The sequence below is a fragment of the Microtus oregoni genome, unplaced genomic scaffold (genome assembly GCF_018167655.1).
Source record: "Microtus oregoni isolate MIOR12 unplaced genomic scaffold, Mior012 000015F_ref0000493, whole genome shotgun sequence".
Classification (NCBI taxonomy): domain Eukaryota; kingdom Metazoa; phylum Chordata; class Mammalia; order Rodentia; family Cricetidae; genus Microtus; species Microtus oregoni.
In genome coordinates, this window is record NW_024543074.1 from 46,169,266 (window position 1) to 46,189,628 (window position 20,363).

General features: G+C 42.4%; 1 protein-coding gene across 6 annotated transcripts in view; it reads right to left on the reverse strand.

Annotated features, from left to right (window-relative positions):
- The window catches only part of Cdkl3 (cyclin dependent kinase like 3), a 95,864-nt gene that overhangs the window by 65,094 nt on the left and 10,407 nt on the right, over nt 1-20,363 (reverse strand). For 5 of the 6 annotated variants that reach the window (XM_041665080.1, XM_041665083.1, XM_041665082.1 and 2 more), the window contains 8 exons: nt 14,722-14,900; nt 13,533-13,645; nt 10,358-10,497; nt 6,367-6,455; nt 5,236-5,377; nt 4,818-5,146; nt 3,017-3,110; nt 758-920 (listed from right to left, as the gene is read on the reverse strand). In XM_041665080.1, coding sequence (XP_041521014.1) covers nt 758-920; nt 3,017-3,110; nt 4,818-5,146; nt 5,236-5,377; nt 6,367-6,455; nt 10,358-10,497; nt 13,533-13,645; nt 14,722-14,900 — 1,249 coding nt within the window. The remainder of the gene's footprint in view (nt 1-757; nt 921-3,016; nt 3,111-4,817; nt 5,147-5,235; nt 5,378-6,366; nt 6,456-10,357; nt 10,498-13,532; nt 13,646-14,721; nt 14,901-20,363) is intronic. The other variant, XM_041665085.1, reaches the window with a different exon arrangement.

Genomic DNA, 20,363 nt, shown 5'->3' on the forward strand with positions numbered 1-20,363 from the left:
AAAGAACATTTGCTCATGTCAATGCATTCACTCTAAGATAAATATGTTTAATTTTCATTACATTCTATTTGTTTATTCATTTTTTTATTGGGGTGTGGCCAATCCACTCCATCTACAATGTAAATCTCATGATCAAACTCAGGTCGTCAAAGCTTAGTATCAAATGCTTTTACCTGCAGAGTCATCTCACCAGCCCTAAAATTACATTTTAGGGTTATGATGAATTTGAAATTTATAAAATCTACCAAATCCCAGCGTGCCCAACGCATCTGTAACACTTCTGGGCAAACAACCAGGGCAGGCACTTTACCACAGGTTATACACTACATCAAACTCACCTTTCTCAAATTCTGCCCCAGCGTCTCAACTTCAAGCTAATAAATCATTTACCCTTTGGAACTGTCTTTACCTTTTTTAAAAATATCTCTATGAAGTCAGGCAGCAGTGGCCCTTTAGTTCCAGCACTCGGGAGGCAGAGGCAGGGGGAATCTCTGTGAGTTCAATCGAGGCCAGCCTGGTCTACGTAGTGAGTTCCAGGACAGCAGAGATACATAGTGAGACCGTCTAAAACAAAACAAAGCCAACATCTAACCCTTTCCTTAATTCTACAAGAAAAAAAATCTTCTCAATGGAATTTACTTTTTCAAAGCAATTTACTACTTTCTACAAAGATGTCACGTAAGTTCCCTCACAAAAGTCCCATCCCTGACTTGTGTCATCTGCAGTGCTGGGGAGCTGTGCACCACAAGGGACCCACCTTCCATTCCTTTCGTTTCCTTCGCCTGTATTGTGAATGGCAGTTCAGGGAAATGGAATTCTTTCCTGTCGCATCTGGGAAAATTCAGCTTTCTTTTGTTTCCACTTGCCATTTGGTCACTCTGACTTGTTCGGTCGTTAAATACACCTTTCTCTGCTTGGCTCTAGACAAACAAGTACCAGTTAGCATGAGGAACCATGTGAAACTAACCACAGAATCACAAACCTAGGCTTGCCATCTGAATGATGGAAAAGTTCTGGAGATTATCCTAATGATTCAGAAGTAGAACAGAACTAAGTATGGTAGTCATGCTTTATATTTCTAACATTTGGGAGACAGGCAGAAGGATCTCAAGTTCAAGGCCAGCCTAAGACAATAGTGAGAACCTGTTTCAAAAAAAAAAAAAACAGAAGCAAAAATAAACACACAAGCCAAAGAACAGAGCACCACTACATGCAAGCAGACCAGACTCCCAGGGAAGTTTCCCAAGCAAGGCTTTGAGTCCTTACTAGTCTTCATTTTGAGAACCACAATCTTTTGTTTGTTTGTTTTCTTGTTTGTTGTTTTTTGAGACAAGGTTTCTTTGTGTAGCCTTGGCTGTCCTGGAACTGGCGTGTCTCCCAAAATAAATAAATGCAATAAAAAGCTTCTGTAGAACAGTGAACACTTTTCCACAATGTAACACACAGCAACACATCACGCAAATGAACCCCAGTGTACTTCAGAAACTATCAGCTCTTACACAGGGTTGTGTTGTTTGCCATATTTCCTTTATTTTGAGTCAGGGTCTCACTATCTAGTGCTGGCAGTCCTGGAACTTGAATTGTAGACTAGGCCTGCCTCTGCCTCCTGAGTGCTGGGATTAAAGGCATGTGCCACCACACCCGGCTGTTTTCAATCTTCTATTATTATGAATAATGCTGTGCCTCAAATGTAATAAACTGGTTATACTATGTAAAGAAATGATGAGCAAAAAAAAAAGACATGGTTAGCATTTCTAGAGCAAGGAAACTGCATCTATTTGGCAGTGTTTTTGATCCATAAAGGTATTTTTGGAAGAGAAAACACAAGTTCTGTGATTTGTAAAGGTCAAGGGAACACATTAGTACACAAACTAGAGAAAGGAACGGGGCTGGGGAGGCGGTTCCACGGCTAGGAACAGTTACTGCTCTTGCAGAGGACCTGAGTTCAGTTCTCAGGCTCACAGCCATGCCTAACTCCAGATCCAGGGGAACCAATGCTCTCTTCTGGTCTCCACAGTCACCAGCAAGAATTCACATACAAAATAAAATAGATAAGGGATGGAGAGATGGCTCAGTGGTTAAGAGCACTGCCTGCTCTTCCAAAGGTCCTGAGTTCAATTCCCAGCAACCACATGGTGGCTCACAACCATCTGTAATGGGGTCTGGTGCTCTCTTCAGGCCTGCAGGCATACACACAGACAGAATATTGTATACATAATAAATAAACATTTTTAAAAAATAAATAAATAAAATAGATAAATCTAAAAGACTTTTTAAAAAAGATAACCAAGCTGGGTGGTGGTGGCGCATGCCTTTAATTCCAGCACTTGGGAGGCAGAGGCAGGTGGATCTCTGTGAGTTCGAGGCCAGCCTGGTCTACAAGAGCTAGTTCCAGGACAGGCTCCAAAGCTACAGAGAAAGCCTGCCTCGAAAAACCAAAAATACGAAAGAAAAAGAAAAGAAAAAAGATAACCAAACAAAGTGCAATCACGAAGCAGGAGGGAAGCATGTGTGGGTGGTGCGACTCTCTGTGGGGACTCCTTTAGCACATGCAAAGCCTCAGACTTGTCCCAGCATAGGAAAAGAAGAAAGAGAGAAAGGGTAGGTAGGAAGGAAGATTTTTAATGTGAGAACTTAAGAAAAAAAGGTAGAAATTCCTGAAAGAAGTCATATTTTATTAATGTATTCATTCCATGTATGTGTGTACATGTTCATATGTGTGCAAGGGTATATATGCATGTCTTTCTGGATAACTCCACCTTATTTTGAAGATGGTTTCTCATTACACCTGTAGCTTACAATTTGGCTAGACTGGAATGCCAGCAAAGCCCTAAGGATCCTCCTCTCTGACTCCCCAGTGTTAGGCTTACAGGCATGGACCACTGTGCCCAGCTTGGCACATGGATGCTGTGGATCCAAACTCTGATCCTCATGCTTGCTCATCTAGCACTTTACTGACTGAGACCTCTCCCTAGCCTCAAGAGACCATATTTTAATGACTAGCATCTTGCCTTACTTGCGTGGGACCTGTGTCCTCCTGTCTGCTATTAGACAAAGTCTGTCCAATGGTTTGTGAAGAAGTGCGTCTCTTTTTTGCTCTTTCAGTTAACCTATCAATTAAAGATAAAGGAGAAGTTATTAGAACCCCAAGAATTGCCCTTGCTTTAGTTTGAAGAACAAGTAAGTTATAATAGGTGGACCTGGCTGCAAACACCTATAACCCTGACACTCAAGTGGCTGGTTCAGGGCTGTTAACTTCAGTATAGCCTGGGCAACATAACCCGAGCCTGGCTTATAAAACAAAACTGGTACTGTTAGAACACTGAGTGTCAAAAGCAATCGTCAGTTCTTGAGTTCTGAGAACTGCAGGGACAGAAGCAGCGCATGGCTAACTGCTGGTGAAAACATGTCATGAAGTTCCTCTTGTGGCCATCTGCTCCCTTGGATCTGTTCTAACCGTGGATAACTTAACCTTTCAAGTTCTCAATTATGGCCTGAGAGTGACTTACAACCATGGCTACCCGGGGTCACCTCAAGAACACCTGGGATTATTGCAGCCAATGGTCTGATGAGCCTTTAGACTACACAGACAAGCCCTCTTCCTCACAACCTGCAGCCTAAATCAGTCTGTGAAAATCTAGCTGAGTTACTGCACCTCACAGTGTAGGTTTGCAAAGAGGCCAATTGTCTGCACTGTTCATTACCACTTCCCACGTTAAACACAACATCAGTCTCTCAACCTACAGCACAAGTTAAATCTAAAACTGACCTGATATACCATTTTCCTACCAAAATACTTAATATTGAAAGGCTATCTGCTATGAAGAACTAATTTTGGACTATTCTTTTTTCACTGAGAGACTCTGTGTGAGGCAGAACTAAATCTTACTTTGCAGTACTGAGTGCTGTGGTTACTACGGTTTGTCCTCCAATGGTCCAGACTGGAAGCTTATTCCCAGCAAGTAGGATTGAGAGGGGTGGAGCCTGTAAGTGGTGAGGACTCTCAGAAAGGAGGTGACTAAATCTCAAGCCAGACCGATGATTTTCCTCCTTAGGACACATTCTTACACTTGAAGGCCACTCCAGAAAAGAGCGTCTTCAGAAAGGAACCTGGCGCCTGCCCTGAAATCTCTCTCCCTTGTTTGCATGTATGTCATTCCTACATGTGGCCAGTTTCCTGCCTCCTCCTCTCTTATGCAGTGACACCATATGCCTGCTAAAAAATAAATTATTAAAAAACATATTCTTGGTTTAGCAGTTAAAAGTCAGTATTGTCCATGAAGAGGACCTGGGTTCAGTTCCCAGCATCCATACTAGTTGGCTCACAACTGCCTACAACTCCAGCTCCAGGGGATCTGATGACCTGTGGCCTGCACAGACACTGAATAAATGTGGTACAAATGAATATACTCAGGAAAACATACATAAAATAAATATTTTAAAGCTATCCCCAAATACACCAGCGAACAATTAGACAGCTAAGTTGGCTGTGGTGGTACACATCTGTAGTCGAATTCCTGAGGAGGCTGAGGCTGGCCGACCATGTGTAGGGGGCCAGCTTGGGTTACAAAGTCCAGTTCTAGGCTAGTCTGGGATCTGTGGCAATTTGTCTCAAAAGAAATTAAATACCTACATAACAAAGAAGAAAAAACTTTTCATGTGACATTTCCAGAATCTACTCAGTGAATGCCGACTACATGACTATCATTTTAACAGATCTTCAAATTCAGTCTACATTGACACTATTGAAGTAAGCCTTTGAAATGCCATCCTACAGAAAAATGTTGTACTTAGGCCTCCCTTCTGCCCCAGCTCACCGTGAATTAGGGTGGGAGAGGTTTGCATTGAGATTTGCAGCCATCAAATTACTGCTTGTCAGGTTGATGGGTGGCATTATCATACAACCTCCAGCATATGGGTCTTCTTTGACACCATCAGGGTGCATGCTGGGATTGACAGGGTTTGGCACTTCAGCAATGGCGGGCTTTCTATCCTGAGACAAGGCGTGCATGTCATCGGCTGGGCCCTGCTGGCGGTGTTCACCTTCACACTCTATCTTTTTCAGGTCTGGGACATCGCCTTTCCCTCCTTTGGCCTTAAGAACTCTGACTTTGACCTCCTTGGGTCTTCTGTCTTTGTCCGTTTCCTGAAATAGGTGTGTTGAGAATCCAAGTCATGAGAGCCCCGACTATGATACAACCACAAAGGCGGAAGCAGAAAGCAAGGTCAGCTCACCTTTGCATAAAGCAGCGTGTTGGTAAAAGCTGGTTTCCGTTCGTCTCTCACAGGTTCATTTTCTTTAAAATTCTCTCTTGGCTTTATGAAGGAATTAACCTTTGCTTCTTGTAATAATTTAGCTCTCAGCTCTGGTATAAATCTGATGAATCAAGCAATATTTTCCAACTGTCGTTTTACTTATATGGTTTATCTCAATAGAACTATTCAATCAAGCATAAACAATGCTAAAAAAGTAACTGATACCAAGAGATGGCATTATTTTGATTTTGTGTGTGTGTGTGTGTGTGTGTGTGTGTGTGTGTGAGACAGGCTATCACTGTGTAGCCCAAGCTGGTGTCAAGCATAAAATTCTCTTGCTTCAGCTTCCTGAGTGCTAGGAAGACAAGTGTCCAAGTTCAAGGCCAATCTGGTCCCCAAAGGAGTTCCAGGACAGCTAGGGTTACACAGAGAAACCCTATCTCAAAAGAACAAAAACAAAACACAAAACAAAGACAACCAAGCAGGTGGATCTCTGTGAGTTCCAGGCCCACCTGGTCTACAGAGCTAGTTCCAGGACAGCCAGGGTTACATAAAGAAACCCTATCCCAAAAAGCTAACAAATAAAAAACCTTACAAAACAGACTTACATTAGATTCCCTTTGAGATGTGGATTTAATAAAATGTCCACTTGAGTTTTGATACAGAAGCTGTTTGTGTCTCTGGACTTACACAGAATTTGTTACTTAGCACTCATGTTAACTAGCTCGCAACTGCCTGTAACTCCACCTCCAAGAAGTCTATTGTTCTTCTAACTTCTATAGGTACCCACACACATGTGCACATACACATAAATCAAAATAAAATAAATCCTTAATTCTTATATTAAATATGACCTCTGTCCTGAGATGAGGCTGCAGTCTGTAGAATGGGATCTTGGTACTCGGCCTACAACCTTGTGTCCCTGCAACGAATGCTAGCTGCAGTTACTGCAGTGAATCTTCACCCATGTCACCCGCCAGACTACCATACACCTGATCAATGCCTGGCATAGTAACTCTGTTAGGATTCTGTTATGTTGAATACTTTTGTTCTGTAACATTTTCCTATCTAGCGATTCCCCGTCTAGTAGGAAAGACCACACATACTTACTTCTCAATAAATCCATCTCTAGTAAAGTAATCGTGACGCAAAAGATCAGTAGACGATATCCTCTCCGCAGGGTCAATTTGTAAACAAGCCTAGAGAATAGAAAGGATTAATAAAAGATGAAGTATGGGCTCTGTCTCTAAAATTAAGTCTTTAACAGGATAAGAAGTTGATTTGTCACATGACAAAGTAATTAACCAGAGCTAACAGAGTTTGAAAATAGGCAAATTTCTCTCTCCTCTCTCTCTCTCTCTCTCTCTCTCTTTCTCTCTCTCTCTCTCGATGTTGCTGTGTCTCTACCAGCTACCATCTCACCAGTTAGTGAAAATTTTATTACAGGTTAAAAGTTACATGTTTGTAGTCAAAATAAAATCAGCCTGCTCATGCTGTAATTAGCAGAAATTAGGAATACAGGGTACAGTTTAGTAGTGTCCTAGCCTAGCACACGCAAGGCTCTGGGTTCAATCCCCAGCATTTCTCTTACACAAAAATTGTAATAAAATCATAAGGTTGCATTAGGTTAACAGAAATCATTTAGTTTCTTTAGTTCCTTCTGTCAGCCCTGTATGAAGGAGAAGCTCACGGGCAATAATTTATACTGTGCAGATCCAGAAGCATGATCAGGGATTTGCCTAATGGGGATTTTAGCCCATCGTATCAGCTGACTCCAAATGCTGCTTGCTCCCTTTGTGGCATAAGGCAACTCAGTTAATCCTGAAGCTTTCAGCCCTCCAAAAGCCCAGTCTTAAAGCCACTCTCTTCCGGGGCTGGAGAGAGCTCAGTAGTAAGAGCACTAGATGCTCTTCCAGAAGAGCTGGCTTCAATTCCCAGCACTCAAATGGCAGTTCACAGTCATCTATACCTCCAGTTCCAGGGGCTCCAATTCCCTCTCTGTCCTCTTCAGATACCGCGCACACATACAGGCAGGCAAACACCAACAAAGATACAATTAAAAAAAATTTAAAAGTCAATGAACTGCTCTTCTCTGCCCTGGGACGACCTCAGCTGAGGAAAGGACCAAAGCCCAAAGGCAACTTATGGGACAAGTTGTGAAAAGGGAGCTGCACACAATGATCCACATGTCACTAAAGACTTGGGCTGTTGCAGAGAACCATTCTTTCAAACAATGAGGCAGAGGCCGGCAGATCTCCGTGAGTTTGGGGCCAGCCTGGTCTACAGAGTGAGTTCCAGGACGTGCTTCAAAGCTACACAGGGGAATCCTGTCTCGAAAAACCAAACAAACAGTGAAGACAGGATGTGAATGAAAGGTACCTGCTCTTTCCAATGCCTGCTGCCTACTTCCCGGGTCATCCCTACAGTTCACATCACAGGACTCTTACCTGTGTACGCTCAAGGAGACCAAGCCCCATAGATGCTAAATCACCTAACATCTTCCAAAACTTTAATTTCATTTTGTGGAGGACGCATGCCACAACACATGTGTGGAAGTCAGAGGACAACACCGTGAACTTGGCTTTCTCTTCCACCTTTATGTGGCTTCCTGGGAAGAACTCTGGGTACCAGGCTTGCACAACAAGCCCTTTGACTTCCTGACCCATCTTGCTGGCCCTTGTCAAGGTGGAAGGACCAGAGTTAAACTATAGAAAGGTGCTTCTATTATCTTCAAAATGTATAGTATGAACTAACAATTCTATGGCTCTGCTACACAACAGTGTACACAGCACTGGAAGTACTGGTGAGATGGGAGAGTGTACACACATACAGAAATTCACCAAATGAAACTGAGTGTATGTCTGTGTGGTGTACATGTTCATATGTGCAGTCATGTACTCATGTGTGAAGACCAGAGGTTGATGTCAGGTGTTTTCCATCACTCTTCACCTTCATTTTTTGAGAGTGCCTCTCACTGAACCAGAAGTTGGCCAACTCAGTCAACAAGCCTCGGGATCCTCTTTTTTTCCACCTCCTCAATACTGAGATCACTGGTGCATACCAGTGCCCCAACTTTTTACCTAGGTTCTGGGGGACAGAATTCAGTCCCCCATGTCTATAAAACAAACAACTACCATGTGAACCAAGAGCCTCTTTTTAGAAGATACTTCATTATACTTGTTCTGAAATTCCAGAAATCATGTGTAAGAACTGTACATTGGGCTGGAGAGACGGCTCAGGGATTAAGAGCCAGGCAAGGTGGTGATGGTACAGTCTTTGATTGCAACACTCTGAAGGCAGAGGCAAATGGATACTATCTGGAACTCCAATCCCTCCAATCCCTCCAATCCCATCACACCCAACACCCTCTTCTGGCCCATGTGGACACCAGGTCCACACGCGGTACACAGGCATACATGCAGGCAAAACAGTCACACCTATAAATTTAAAAATAAAAAAAAGAGCTGTATGTTAGAGAAATGTCTTTACTGCAGTCTTTAATTGTTTTTTTTTGGGGGGGGTAGGTTTTGCTTTTGTTTTTACTTTTTGGAGGCCTACCACCCAAACTCCCAAATAAATAGACAGACTTACTCTTACTTATGAATGCCCGACCTGTTTGGCTTGTTTCTAGCCAGCTTTTCTAACTCAAATTATCCCAATTCTCTTCTACATTCTGTCTCTGGGCCTTGTATTTTTACCTTTCTTTATTCTATATCTTTCTTTCTTACTCCGTGGCTGGTTGTATGGCTGTGTGACTGAACCCTGGCATCCTCCTCTCCTCCTTTTCTTGCTCCTTTCTTCTTTTTCTTCTACTTATTCTCTCTGCCCACTAGTCCCACCCATCCTCCCTCTCCTGCCTAGCTATTGGCCATTCAGCTCTTTATTAAGACCAATCAGGTGTTTGAGGCAGGCAAAGTAACACAGCTTTCCAGAGTCAAACAAACGCAACATAAAAGAATGCAACACATCTTTGCATCATTAAACAAATATTTCACAGCATAAACAAATGTAACACATCTTAAACTAATTTTCTACAACAACAGTCATACAACCCTCATCTAGAAATAAGCATCTTCACTCCTCTTGGTATAAGAAACCAGCTGGTTAGAGAAATACAAGAAGATTCATAATAAACCCACCTATGTACTGTGTTCACATGCTACTTAGTTTAAATACAATTTAAACTTAAGGTAAGAAACAAGGGTTAGGGAGATGGCTGACTTGGTAAAGTGCCAGTAAGCCTAAGGACCTGAGTTTAGATGCCATGGCTGCATGACTTGTAATCCAGCACCAGTGAGGAGGAGACACGTGGATTAAGCTCATTGGTCAGCAGCTATACTATACTATACCTATACTATAGCTATACTAGGTTCACTGAAAGGGATATCTCCCTCTCTCCTTCCTGTCTTCCTCCCTCTACCCCTCCCCCAAGCTGGATACTGAACTCAGGACCCTGTAAATGTTAGTTGTGTATTGTGTCACTGAACTATACTCCAGAAAGAGATTCTGTTCAGATAACAACCACAAAGCATGGAGAACTTTAAAGAAAGACACCTGATATCAAGTTTTGGCTTCTAGAAATACATGCATACAAGATGAATCTATGTGCACACACACTCATACTACGTACTGTCAAGTATGTATACCACACACACACACCCCTCTTAAAATGTTTTTGTTTTCTCCAATTTGTGAATTGGGTACTGGTGCACCCTCAGCAACATTCATATAACTGCCAACAGATGCCTCCGTAGACAGTCAGGACAGCACAGGACAAAGAACAGCCCTAGCCTAGTAGACCAGATGCCAAAGGTGGTGAGAAACATGGAAAGTCCTTCAAGTGTTCCCAATTTATCCCTCAATGTCTTAAATTTTAATTTCTTTCTATTAATTTCTATGTAATATGTAACATAAATATCACTTTAGGAGTCTTTCTGGAATCTCAAGTAACACTTTAAAGCTGTATTATTGCTGGGAATGCGGCTCAGTGGTAAATGCTTGCCCAGCTGTGGGCTCCATTTCTAACACCAAAGAGAAGAAAAGACTCCATGTTATTATAATTTCTTCAAATTCTTAAGTCATTCTTAATGTCTTAACATACATGAACTATATCTGCCAGCAATCCGTTGAGCTTTGGGTATTTCTTTCTTGCATTTTTTGGGTGTTGAACTTGAGGAAGAACCACCCCGGCAAAGATAGGACTCTTGGAAAAGATATTGTGCAGGTGCGGGGTCAGGTTGCCTGAAACGAGAACCAAGTGTCTGAGTCACAAAACTGCTCCCAGTGGAAATCCCACATGATGTGCTCTCAGTTATGAATGGGGAGAAAAGGAAAAGCACAGTTTTTATTTTACAGTTGAAAGAAAATATCTAAACATGTCATAAAAACAGAGGTTCTAGGTTAGGGACACAGCTCTGCAGTAGAGTGCTTATCTGGAAGTGTGGAGTCCTAGGTTCAATCTCCAACTCTATAAAAAAAAATAGTAAGTTTTAAAAATTGAGGTTTCCTCCAGGAAGCTGTTGAGAGGCAGCAAAACACATAAAACAGTGTGGTTCTTTTACACCAAACTCTAAGACATAATATATAATTACCAGCAAAAGTTCTTTAAAATTTAACATGTTTCTCTTTATTTATTTCTTTTTGGCTTTTCGAGACAGGGTTTCTCTATAGCCTTACCTGTTCTTGGCTGTCCTGGAACTTGCTCTGTAAGCCAGACTAGCCTCGAACTCATAGAGATCCACCTGCCTCTGCCATCCAAATACTGGGATTAATAAAGGCATGTGCCACCACCACCCATCTTGACATGCTTCTCTGTTTGTATCTTAATGGTTTAACTGTCAGATGTTCAGCAGCTTTTGAACCAAAACCATACTCAAAATAGCTAGAACAAGGGGCTGGAAAGATGGCTCAGAGGTTAAGAGCATTGCCTGCTCTTCCAAGGGTCCTGAGTTCAATTCCCAGCAACCACATGGTGGCTCACAACAATCTGTAATGGGGTCTTCTGGCCTGCAGGCATACACACTGACAGAATATTGTATACATAATAAATAAATAAATATTTAAAAAAAATAGCTAGAACAATAAAGCCAGGTGGTGGTAACATACATCTTTAATCCCAGCACTCAGGAAGCAGAGGCAGACAGCTCTCCTTTCTTTTTTTTTTTTTCTTTTTTCTTTTGGATTTTTAAGACAGGGTTTCTCCATAGCTTTTGGTTCCTGTCCTGGAACTAGCTCTTGTAGACCAGGCTGGCCTCGAACTCACAGAGATCCGCCTGCCTCTGCCTCCCGAGTGCTGGGATTAAAGGCGTGCGCCACCGCCGCCCGGCGACAGCTCTCTTCTAGCACAGTCTCATAACAGGACTTTAAAAAGGCACATAAAGTGGATGCTTCAAGACTCTGTCTTTTATTAATCTTAAATCATCTTCAATCAATGTTAATCCAGGTTTTACTGCTTTGATGACTGTTCCCAGCACCTTCTTCCTCAGAATCCTGCAATGATGTGTTTATGAAGAGTTTCTCCAACACACTTGGGGCTCCTCAAGTTCCTCCTTCAGATTAAAATACTGTGTGCAAAGCTAACTTCCAAATGTGTAGGTAGTTATGGTGATCAGTGTTAACTGCCAACTACCAGGAAGCCTCTGGGGATGTCCTGGGGAAATATCTTGATTACATTAATTGACCCCCTATTATGGATGGCAATGTTCCCTGGCTGGGTCCAGGATTGTAGAAATGGAGGAAGGGAGTCAAGCAACTTGAAAGCATTTGTTAGTCTCTGTTCCTGATTGTGGGTATGATGTAATCAGACCCTCAAGCTCCTGCTGGGACTTCTGCTCTTTGATGGACTGTAACCCAGGGCTTTGAGTCAAAATAAAACAGATGTCTCCTAAATTGCTTTATCAGATATTGCAGAGCAACAGGAAAGTATCTAAGACAGTAGTTAAAACAGATTGTAAGATAATTAAACTCTTATCAAGTATACTTTTAAATTTTATTTTTCATCAATTATATCATTGAACACATTATTTAGCTACATGGTTTCTACTGTGGGTTTGATGATAAAGAGGATGATTTAAAGGGACTGGAAGAGATGGATCAGAGGCTAAGGACACTCTGCTCTTCCAGAGGACCCAGATTTGGTTTCCAGCGCCCACCTCTGGTGGTTTACAGTTGACTGCTATAACTCCAACTCCAGGGGATCCAACACACTTTTGGTCTCTGGGCACCAGCACTTAAATGCACATACCCACACACCCACACAGAGATGCACACATAATTAAAACAAAATAGATCTTATTAAAAGGATTATTAGCAAATAATTGATTTTCTATCAACAATACTTTAAAAAAGCATCTGACTAAACTTTACTGCTGTGGGATAATGCTCTTGTACACTGTAAAGATTTGTCACTTGTACTGGTTTAATAAAACACTGATTGGCCAGAAGCCAGGCAGGAAGTATAGGTGGTGTGGCAGACCAGGAGAATTCTGGGAAGAGGAAAGGCAGAGATGCAGTTAGCAGCCAGATGCAGAGGAAGCAGGATGAGAATGCTGCACTGATAAAAGGCACCAAGCCACAGGGCTAAATATAAATAAGAAATATAGGTTAATTTAAGTTGTAAAAGGTAGTTAGTAATAATTCTGATCAATAAGCCAAATAGTTTATAATTAATATAAGCCTCTGTGTGTTTCTTTGGGACTGAATGACTGTGGGACCAGGTGGGACAGAAATGTCCGTCTACACTTTACTATTTAAAGTCCCTGTCCAGAAGAGAAGCTGTTTGCAGAGGCCAACATCTTTTAGTTCTAGAACAGAACAACTTTTTTTTTGCTTTGTTTTTTGAGACAGGGTTTCTCTGTGTAGCTTTGGAAACCGACCTGGCACTCTCTCTGTAGACCAGGCTGGCCTCAAACTCACAGAGATCTTCCTGCCTCTTTCTCCCAAGTGCTGGGATTAAAGGCGTGAGCTACCACTGCCTGGTGAACAGCACAACTTTAAAAAATATATAGTACTGGGGCTGGAGAGCTAACTTGGTGAAGTATACTACACCATATACTTTTCTTAGCAGCAATGATTAACATGTGCCTTTGAGTCCCTGCAAAGAAGTTATTATTTGTCAAAACAATTTTCTGCCTTCTATATCAGCATGGAAACCCATCTGCCATCACCTGTCTCACAAGGCACTTCCTTAGTGTTCATTCCCTAAATATGGGCATCAGGCATGGCTGATCTGGAAGCAGTTACTTAGACAGGTAGCAGAGTATTTCAGTAATACCTACCTACTTTTAAAACAATCTTGTGGAGCAAATCCAAATCTGAACTGCTAGGAAGGTAGGGATTGCCAGTGGCCATCTCAATGATCATACAGCCCAAAGCCCAGATGTCTACTGGTCTGGAAAAAAATTTACCACAGAGTAAATTACTTTGTCAGGAACAAATATGTATAACAACTACTCTAAAGACGTTTATATCAGATCAAAGCTAAAAAGAAAGAATGTTTGCCAGCAGAAGTGGAGAAAGAGAAGAGAAACTAAGGACAGATGAACACAACCAAAGTGTGTACATGCAAGAAAACGTCCCAATAGATGCCATTATTTTATCTGATTAATAAACCCACAAAGGGGGAAAGCCACAGTGATGGTGTATGTCTTTAATCCCAGCACTGGGGAGGCACAAATGGGCAGGTATCTGTGGTTTGGAGGCCAGTTTAGTCTACATATTGAGTTCAAGGCCATCCAAAGCTACACAGTGAGGCCCTGTTTCAAAACCAAGGGATGGAATGGGGAGGGATAATGTTTAAGTGGTATTATTTACAAACAATTTTTCACTGTAGGATATTGACTGAGGGACTGTGCTCCTTTATGAGTCATCTAGAATAGCACAATTTTTAAAAAGCATTACTTCCAGTCTTCATAAGGAAGGTGTCACTTTTTCCAAGAAAGAGGAAACTTGGTAGATCCTGTTTCAACACAGAATTATGGTAAATGATTGAAGAATCTTTGGAGGGGCTCAGCAGGCAAAGATACCTGCCACTGGGTCTGAAAACCTGAGCTGGATCCCACACAGTTGGAAAGAACTAAGTCCTGCAAGTTGTCCTCTAACCCCCATATGCATACCAAGGGCCCCACCTATAAATAAAAAATATATAATTTCTTTTAACCGTTGCAGAACACAGAAGCAGAACATCAAGAGAGGAGACAACACTGCTAGAAGTGTTGGCACAGACTAACGCAAGCCTGGAAACAGTGCAAGAACTGCCCAGGCCTCCAGCAGCTGCCACCATTTAAACCCTCCAGTGTAAGTACAGACAAAGTCACCAGCAGCACAGGTGCCCACAGCGTCCTCTGGGTGCCTTTAAAGGTATCCCTCTTCCTTGACCAAAGCCAGACACAGATGGCAGGGAGTGAATAGCAGAGGGAAAAATGACACACCTGGGAGAAGCCAGGCGAGTTCCCAAAGTATACGTACTTTCCGTAAGAGGTATCTTTTAACACCAGTTCTGGAGCTCTGTACCAGCGAGTGGCCACATAGTCTGTGTAGACATCCCCAGGAGCTGCTAATGTCCTTGCAAACCCAAAATCACAGAGTTTAGTAATCCCTGACTGGGAGACTAAAATATTCTCAGGCTTTATATCTCGATGGATAATCTAAAAACAAACAGAAAATTTGATATATTAAAACGGGGTTTCATTTTATATAGAATCCAAAACTCTTCAAAGACAAGTCTAGCTCACAGCTAAGATAGGGTAGACATTTCCTAATCATGGAAAAAAACGTTACATATTCTCCATCCATCACTTCCAAACAAAATGGAGCGAAAACAGACACAGAAGAGGTAAATCTGTTGTGCAGCATTACTTTAACTGTGTAAAGATGTGTTGCATTTTTTTATACTGCACTGATTTAATTATGTAAAGATGTGTTGCATTTGTTTATACTGCACTGATTTAATTATGTAAAGATTTGTTGCATTTGTTTATACTGCACTGATTTAATTATGTAAAGATGTGTTGCATTTATTTATACTGCACTGATTTAATTACGTAAAGATGTGTTGCTGTTTTACCGTGCCTGCCTAAGGCACCTGATTGGTCTAATAAAAAGTTAAATGGCCAATAGCTAGGCAGGAAAGGGATAGGCAGGGCTATCGGGCAAAGACAATAAGTAGGAGGAGGAATCTAGGCTCTAGAGAGAAAAGGAGAGAACAAGGGAGAAAGGGAGACACTTGGGGGCAGCCAGGCAGCTGCCAGCCAGACTCCCATGGAAAAGCAGAAAAAGTAGGACACACAGAATGAAAGAAAACTAAAAAAGCCCTGAGGCAAAACATAGCTGAAGAGAAGCAGATAAAACTAAGTTGTAAGAGCTAGCAGAACAAGCCTAAGCTAAGGCCGAATATTCATAACTAATAAGTCATCTCTGTGTCATGATTTGGGGGCTGGCAGTCCAAGAAAGTCTGCTACATAAATCCCACTCTAAGAATGAAAGGGACTTGGTGAGACAAAGTTGAGCTTTGCTTTGACCCAGTTGGTACCCACTGTCTTCACAGCCAGTTCTCGGAAGAATACTGTGCACTACCCTGTCCTCTGCTGACCATGCTGTACTCAACTGCTCTGGACAAAGTCATTGACACTATTTCCACACTGATGGACCCCTCTCAATCCTTTACCTTACTCATTTCTTAGTGTGAGTATATTATCAAACACTCTTCTACTCTGCAGTCCTGGGACCAAAAAGTCTCTTCTGTGACTAGAACTTTCTTTCTCTGTCCCTTAAATGTAGGACTGTCTCCCACTTTCCATTCGCAATATCATGCTCTTCTCTCTCCTTTCTCCCCTCTTCCATCTCACTCCTCTGGCTTCCTGTTGTGTTTTTGTTTTTGCTTTTGTTTTTAGACAGTGTCTCATGGAACCCAGGCTATCCTTCAACTCACTATGTAGGCAAGCATAACTTTGCACTCCACTAGGCTCTGTCTCTCCCTGCGGACCATTTCCATCACTTGGTTCTGGAGACCACAAACTCATGTGTTTCTTTCCAAATACTGACTGACCCATTTCAGTCTCAGCACCTCTCTTTTTAATAATGTTTTACAGAATAAGAGAATATTTTAACTGACATAAATTACATATATAAGTTGCATATACTTTATTAAAATATACCAAAAAAGTTGGGCATGGTGGCACATGCCTTTAATCCTGGCACTTGGAAGTTCAAGACAGGAGGATCACTGTGAATTAGAGTCAGCCTGGTCTACATAGTGAGTTCCAGGACAGCCAAAACTAAATAGAGATATCCTGTCTCAAAAAAAAACAAAAAAACAAAAAGTCCACCAAGGAGTGACTAAATTAGACAAACCTCTCACCTAATCTTTGCACAAAAGACCTTCAAATCTATTCTTAGCAATTTCAATAACATGATAGTCACTTACTAGAGCAACCATGTTGTAAAAAAAAAAATCTTGTGAACTTACTTCTATCTGAAATTTGGTAGGCTTTGACAGGAATCTCTCTCAGCCTCCTTTTTAAGATTTTACGTGTGACATAATATCCTCAATTTACCCACACTGTCCCAGATGTTACTGCGCCCTATCATCAAGTCTCAGTACCGCACTGCATTCTCTGCGCCCACTCACCTACAGCCGGACACTTAGATGCACGGCACACTTGCTTGCTGTGAATGTGCTACGGTGAAAGCAAATGCAGGTATCTTGGACCAACTAATGTTTCCTTTTCATACACACCCAGAAGAGAAACTGTGGTTACCCACAAGTTCCTGCTTTAAACACTGAGGACACTGTAGTGTCCAAGGAATTTACACTACACTGGCATCTGCACAGGTTTCCTTTTCTCCACATTCTAATTGCCACTTCTGCAATGACCGTTCGAGCAGTGACTTCCATCGTTTAAATTTCTCTGATGATGACAGATTTTGAGTACTTCTTCATATACCTGTCTGCCTACATGCCTGGCCTACTTCTTTCCTTCGCTCATCTTTAGTTATTCTATTTACTTATTGAGTTATCTGAGCTCTTCATTGGTTTCCATTTTCTCCCATTCTGGAAGCTGTTTCCTCGTGCTATACATTTTCCCTTGACTACATTCAAGCTCTTCAGCTTGGTCTCATCTGTCACACAACCGTTCTCTTTTAGCCTTAGCCTCGGGCCTCACATTAGCGTCTTTAGTCTTTCTGGAGCTGACGTCTGAATGTGGTTCGTGGACTTGAGACACTCTGGCCTGTCGCTGTCACACAGTCCATTAAAAACTGTCTTTCCACCGGTCAGACTGCGTCAGTACTTCTCTACAAGTTTACCTTCCAGCGTCCAGATCTCACACATCTTTTGTCAAGGTTTATTAGGTTATATGTTATTTTGATGCTATGAATGGCATTTCATTTTACTTCAGGCAGGGTTTCCTGTATTCCGCCCACATGTTTTTGACTCTCCAGCCTCCAGCTCCCAAGTGCTGGGATTTCAGGAGTGTGCCACCACGCTCAGTTCTATGTAGTGTGGGGGGATGAAACCAAGCACATACAAGCACTCTACCAATTAATCTACATTACCAGACCCTAACTGTACCCTAAAAAGTCTAATTTCTGATTATTTGTTGCTAATGTATAGAAAAGCATCTGGATGGTGGTGGTGCACAGCTTTAATCCCAGGTCCTGGAAAGCAGAGGCAGTAGGGTCTCTGAGTTTGAAGCCAGCCTGGTCTGGAAAGTGAGTTCCAGGACAGCCAGGGATACACAGAGAAACCCTGTCTTGAGAAACCAAAAAAGAACAAAAAGAAAAAAAAAAAGGATTTAGAAATGATCTTCTTTGCTGTGGGAATTTTCTATGTAAATAACATGTTATCTGTGAATAAAGACAGTATGCTTCACCCAATTCAAAAATAATGCCATGGTATAACTATTACACTAGCTACAATAAAAGTAACAGTCACAGGGCTGGGAGTGTACCTCAGGGGCACAGACCCTGCTCAGCATTCACAAGACTCCAAGTTGATACTGTCACTTAGGAAAACAGTTTGGCTCTTTCTTGCTTTCTCTCTCTCTTTCTTTCTTTCCAGGACAGGGTTTCTCTGTAGCTTTTGGAGCCTGTCCTGGAACTAGCTCTTGTAGACCAAGCTGGCCTCAAACTCACAGAGATCCGCCTGCCTCTGCCTCCTGAGTGTTGGGATTAAAGGTGTGCGCCACCACCACCCGGCTTCTTCCTTTCTTTTTAGTTTTTGGAGACAGGGTTTCTCTGGAAATCGCTTTGTAGACTAGGCTAATCTTGAACTCAGAGAGATCTGCCTACCTCTGTCTCCTGAGTGCTGAGAGTTGGCATGCGCCACCACTGCCCAGTGGCAGTTTATTTAAAACTACTACCACCAAAATAAATAAAACAAAGCTGTTGACAGCAATATTATTCATAAGGCCTGAACTAGAAACAAGCTAAAAGTCCAGCAGCTGGTGTATGCTGTATCTTCACTAGAGAAGCACTCAACATCTAAACAGAACAAAGTACCAATACATGTCCCAGTGCAAATTACGCTAAGGTGAAGGAAACCATGTGTAAGACTGTTCATTTATGAGAAATTTTCAGCAAGAGCCTCTCTATAATCTATATTGCCTATCCATATAAGAGCCTATCTATATAGCCTATCTATAAGAGTTACCGGTTTCCTGGAGCTGAGGGTAGAAACTAGGACTGAGGAAAAGGAAGTGAGTTCATTTTAAAACTCCGTCCATTCACTAGCCGACCACTGAACTGAGCAGACATGACAAAGATTGCAGACTCAGAACTTTAAAGTGGGGCATGGAGAGACGGCTCAGGGGTTAAGAGCACTGGCTATTCTTCCAGAGGTCCTCAGTTCCATTCCCATCAGCTACTTGGTGGCTCACAACCATCTATATAGTAAGATCTAATGCCCTCTTCTGGCCTGCAGGTGTACATGCAGAACAGTCATACATAAGATATAAATACAATTCTTATTTAAAGTACAGGAAAATTAACTAAAAAAAAAAAGTGAGTATTGCGACTCACACCTTCCCATCATGCCTGCGCTTGGACAGACAAAGGCAGGAGAACCTCAGCAAGTGACAGGCCACTTGATCATCACCATGAGTTCCAGACCAGCCACACCTACTTAGCAGGTGTGTGTAGGGTGAGGAGATAAGCCCAGACAGGGATGGAAAACTCCGATTTCTGTAATTGTCACATTATTTTAAATATCCTGTTTTCAACAAAAACTAAGGGGCACGCAAAAAAGAAAAGAAACAGGAAACAGAGCTCTCAGTAACTCAGTAGCTATGCTTCCAAGAAGCCAACACAGTCCTTGGTGAGCAACCTTTAAATCAGGTTACTTACTTATTCCTTTTTGGTAAGCATATAGTACTTGTATAATACAGTGGGTCTCATTTTGACATTCCTTTCTGAGACGGGTTCACTTTGAAGCGCTGGCTGTCCTGGGACTCCCTACATAGACCAGGCTGTGGTCTGCCTGCCTCTGCCTCTGGAGCACTGGGATTAAAGGAGAGCACCACAACACTCCTTTCTTAGTGAGTCTCTCTGTGTGGGAGGGTGCATGTGTGCCAGTGTGTGAGAGACCAGCAGGAGCAGTGCTGTCAGCCTTGGCAGCAAGTGCTACCTACTGAGCCATCCTCACTGTCCCTTGTGGCTTCTCCGAAATGCTTATACATTTGATTTTGTATGTGCGTGCTCTGGGAAAAAGCCTGTCCAGAGCAACTCTGCAAATCACATCTCCTCCTCCCTGATTTATCACCACTCTCCAAAGACCCCTGCTCCCGGACAGAAATCTCAAGGTCCAAATCAGGAGCAGAAGGAGAGAGAGCACGAGCAAGGAACTCAGGACCGCGAGGGGTGCACCCACACACTGAGAGAATGGGGATGTTCTATCGGGAACTCACCAAGGCCAGCTGGCCTGGGTCTGTAAAAGCCTGGGATAAAACCGGACTCGCTGAACATAGCGGACAATGAGGAATACTGAGAACTCAAGAACAATGGCAATGGGTTTTGATCCTACTGCACGTACTGACTTTGTGGGAGCCTAGGCAGTTTGGATGCTCACCTTACTAGACCTGGATGGAGGTGGGTGGTCCTTGGACTTCCCACAG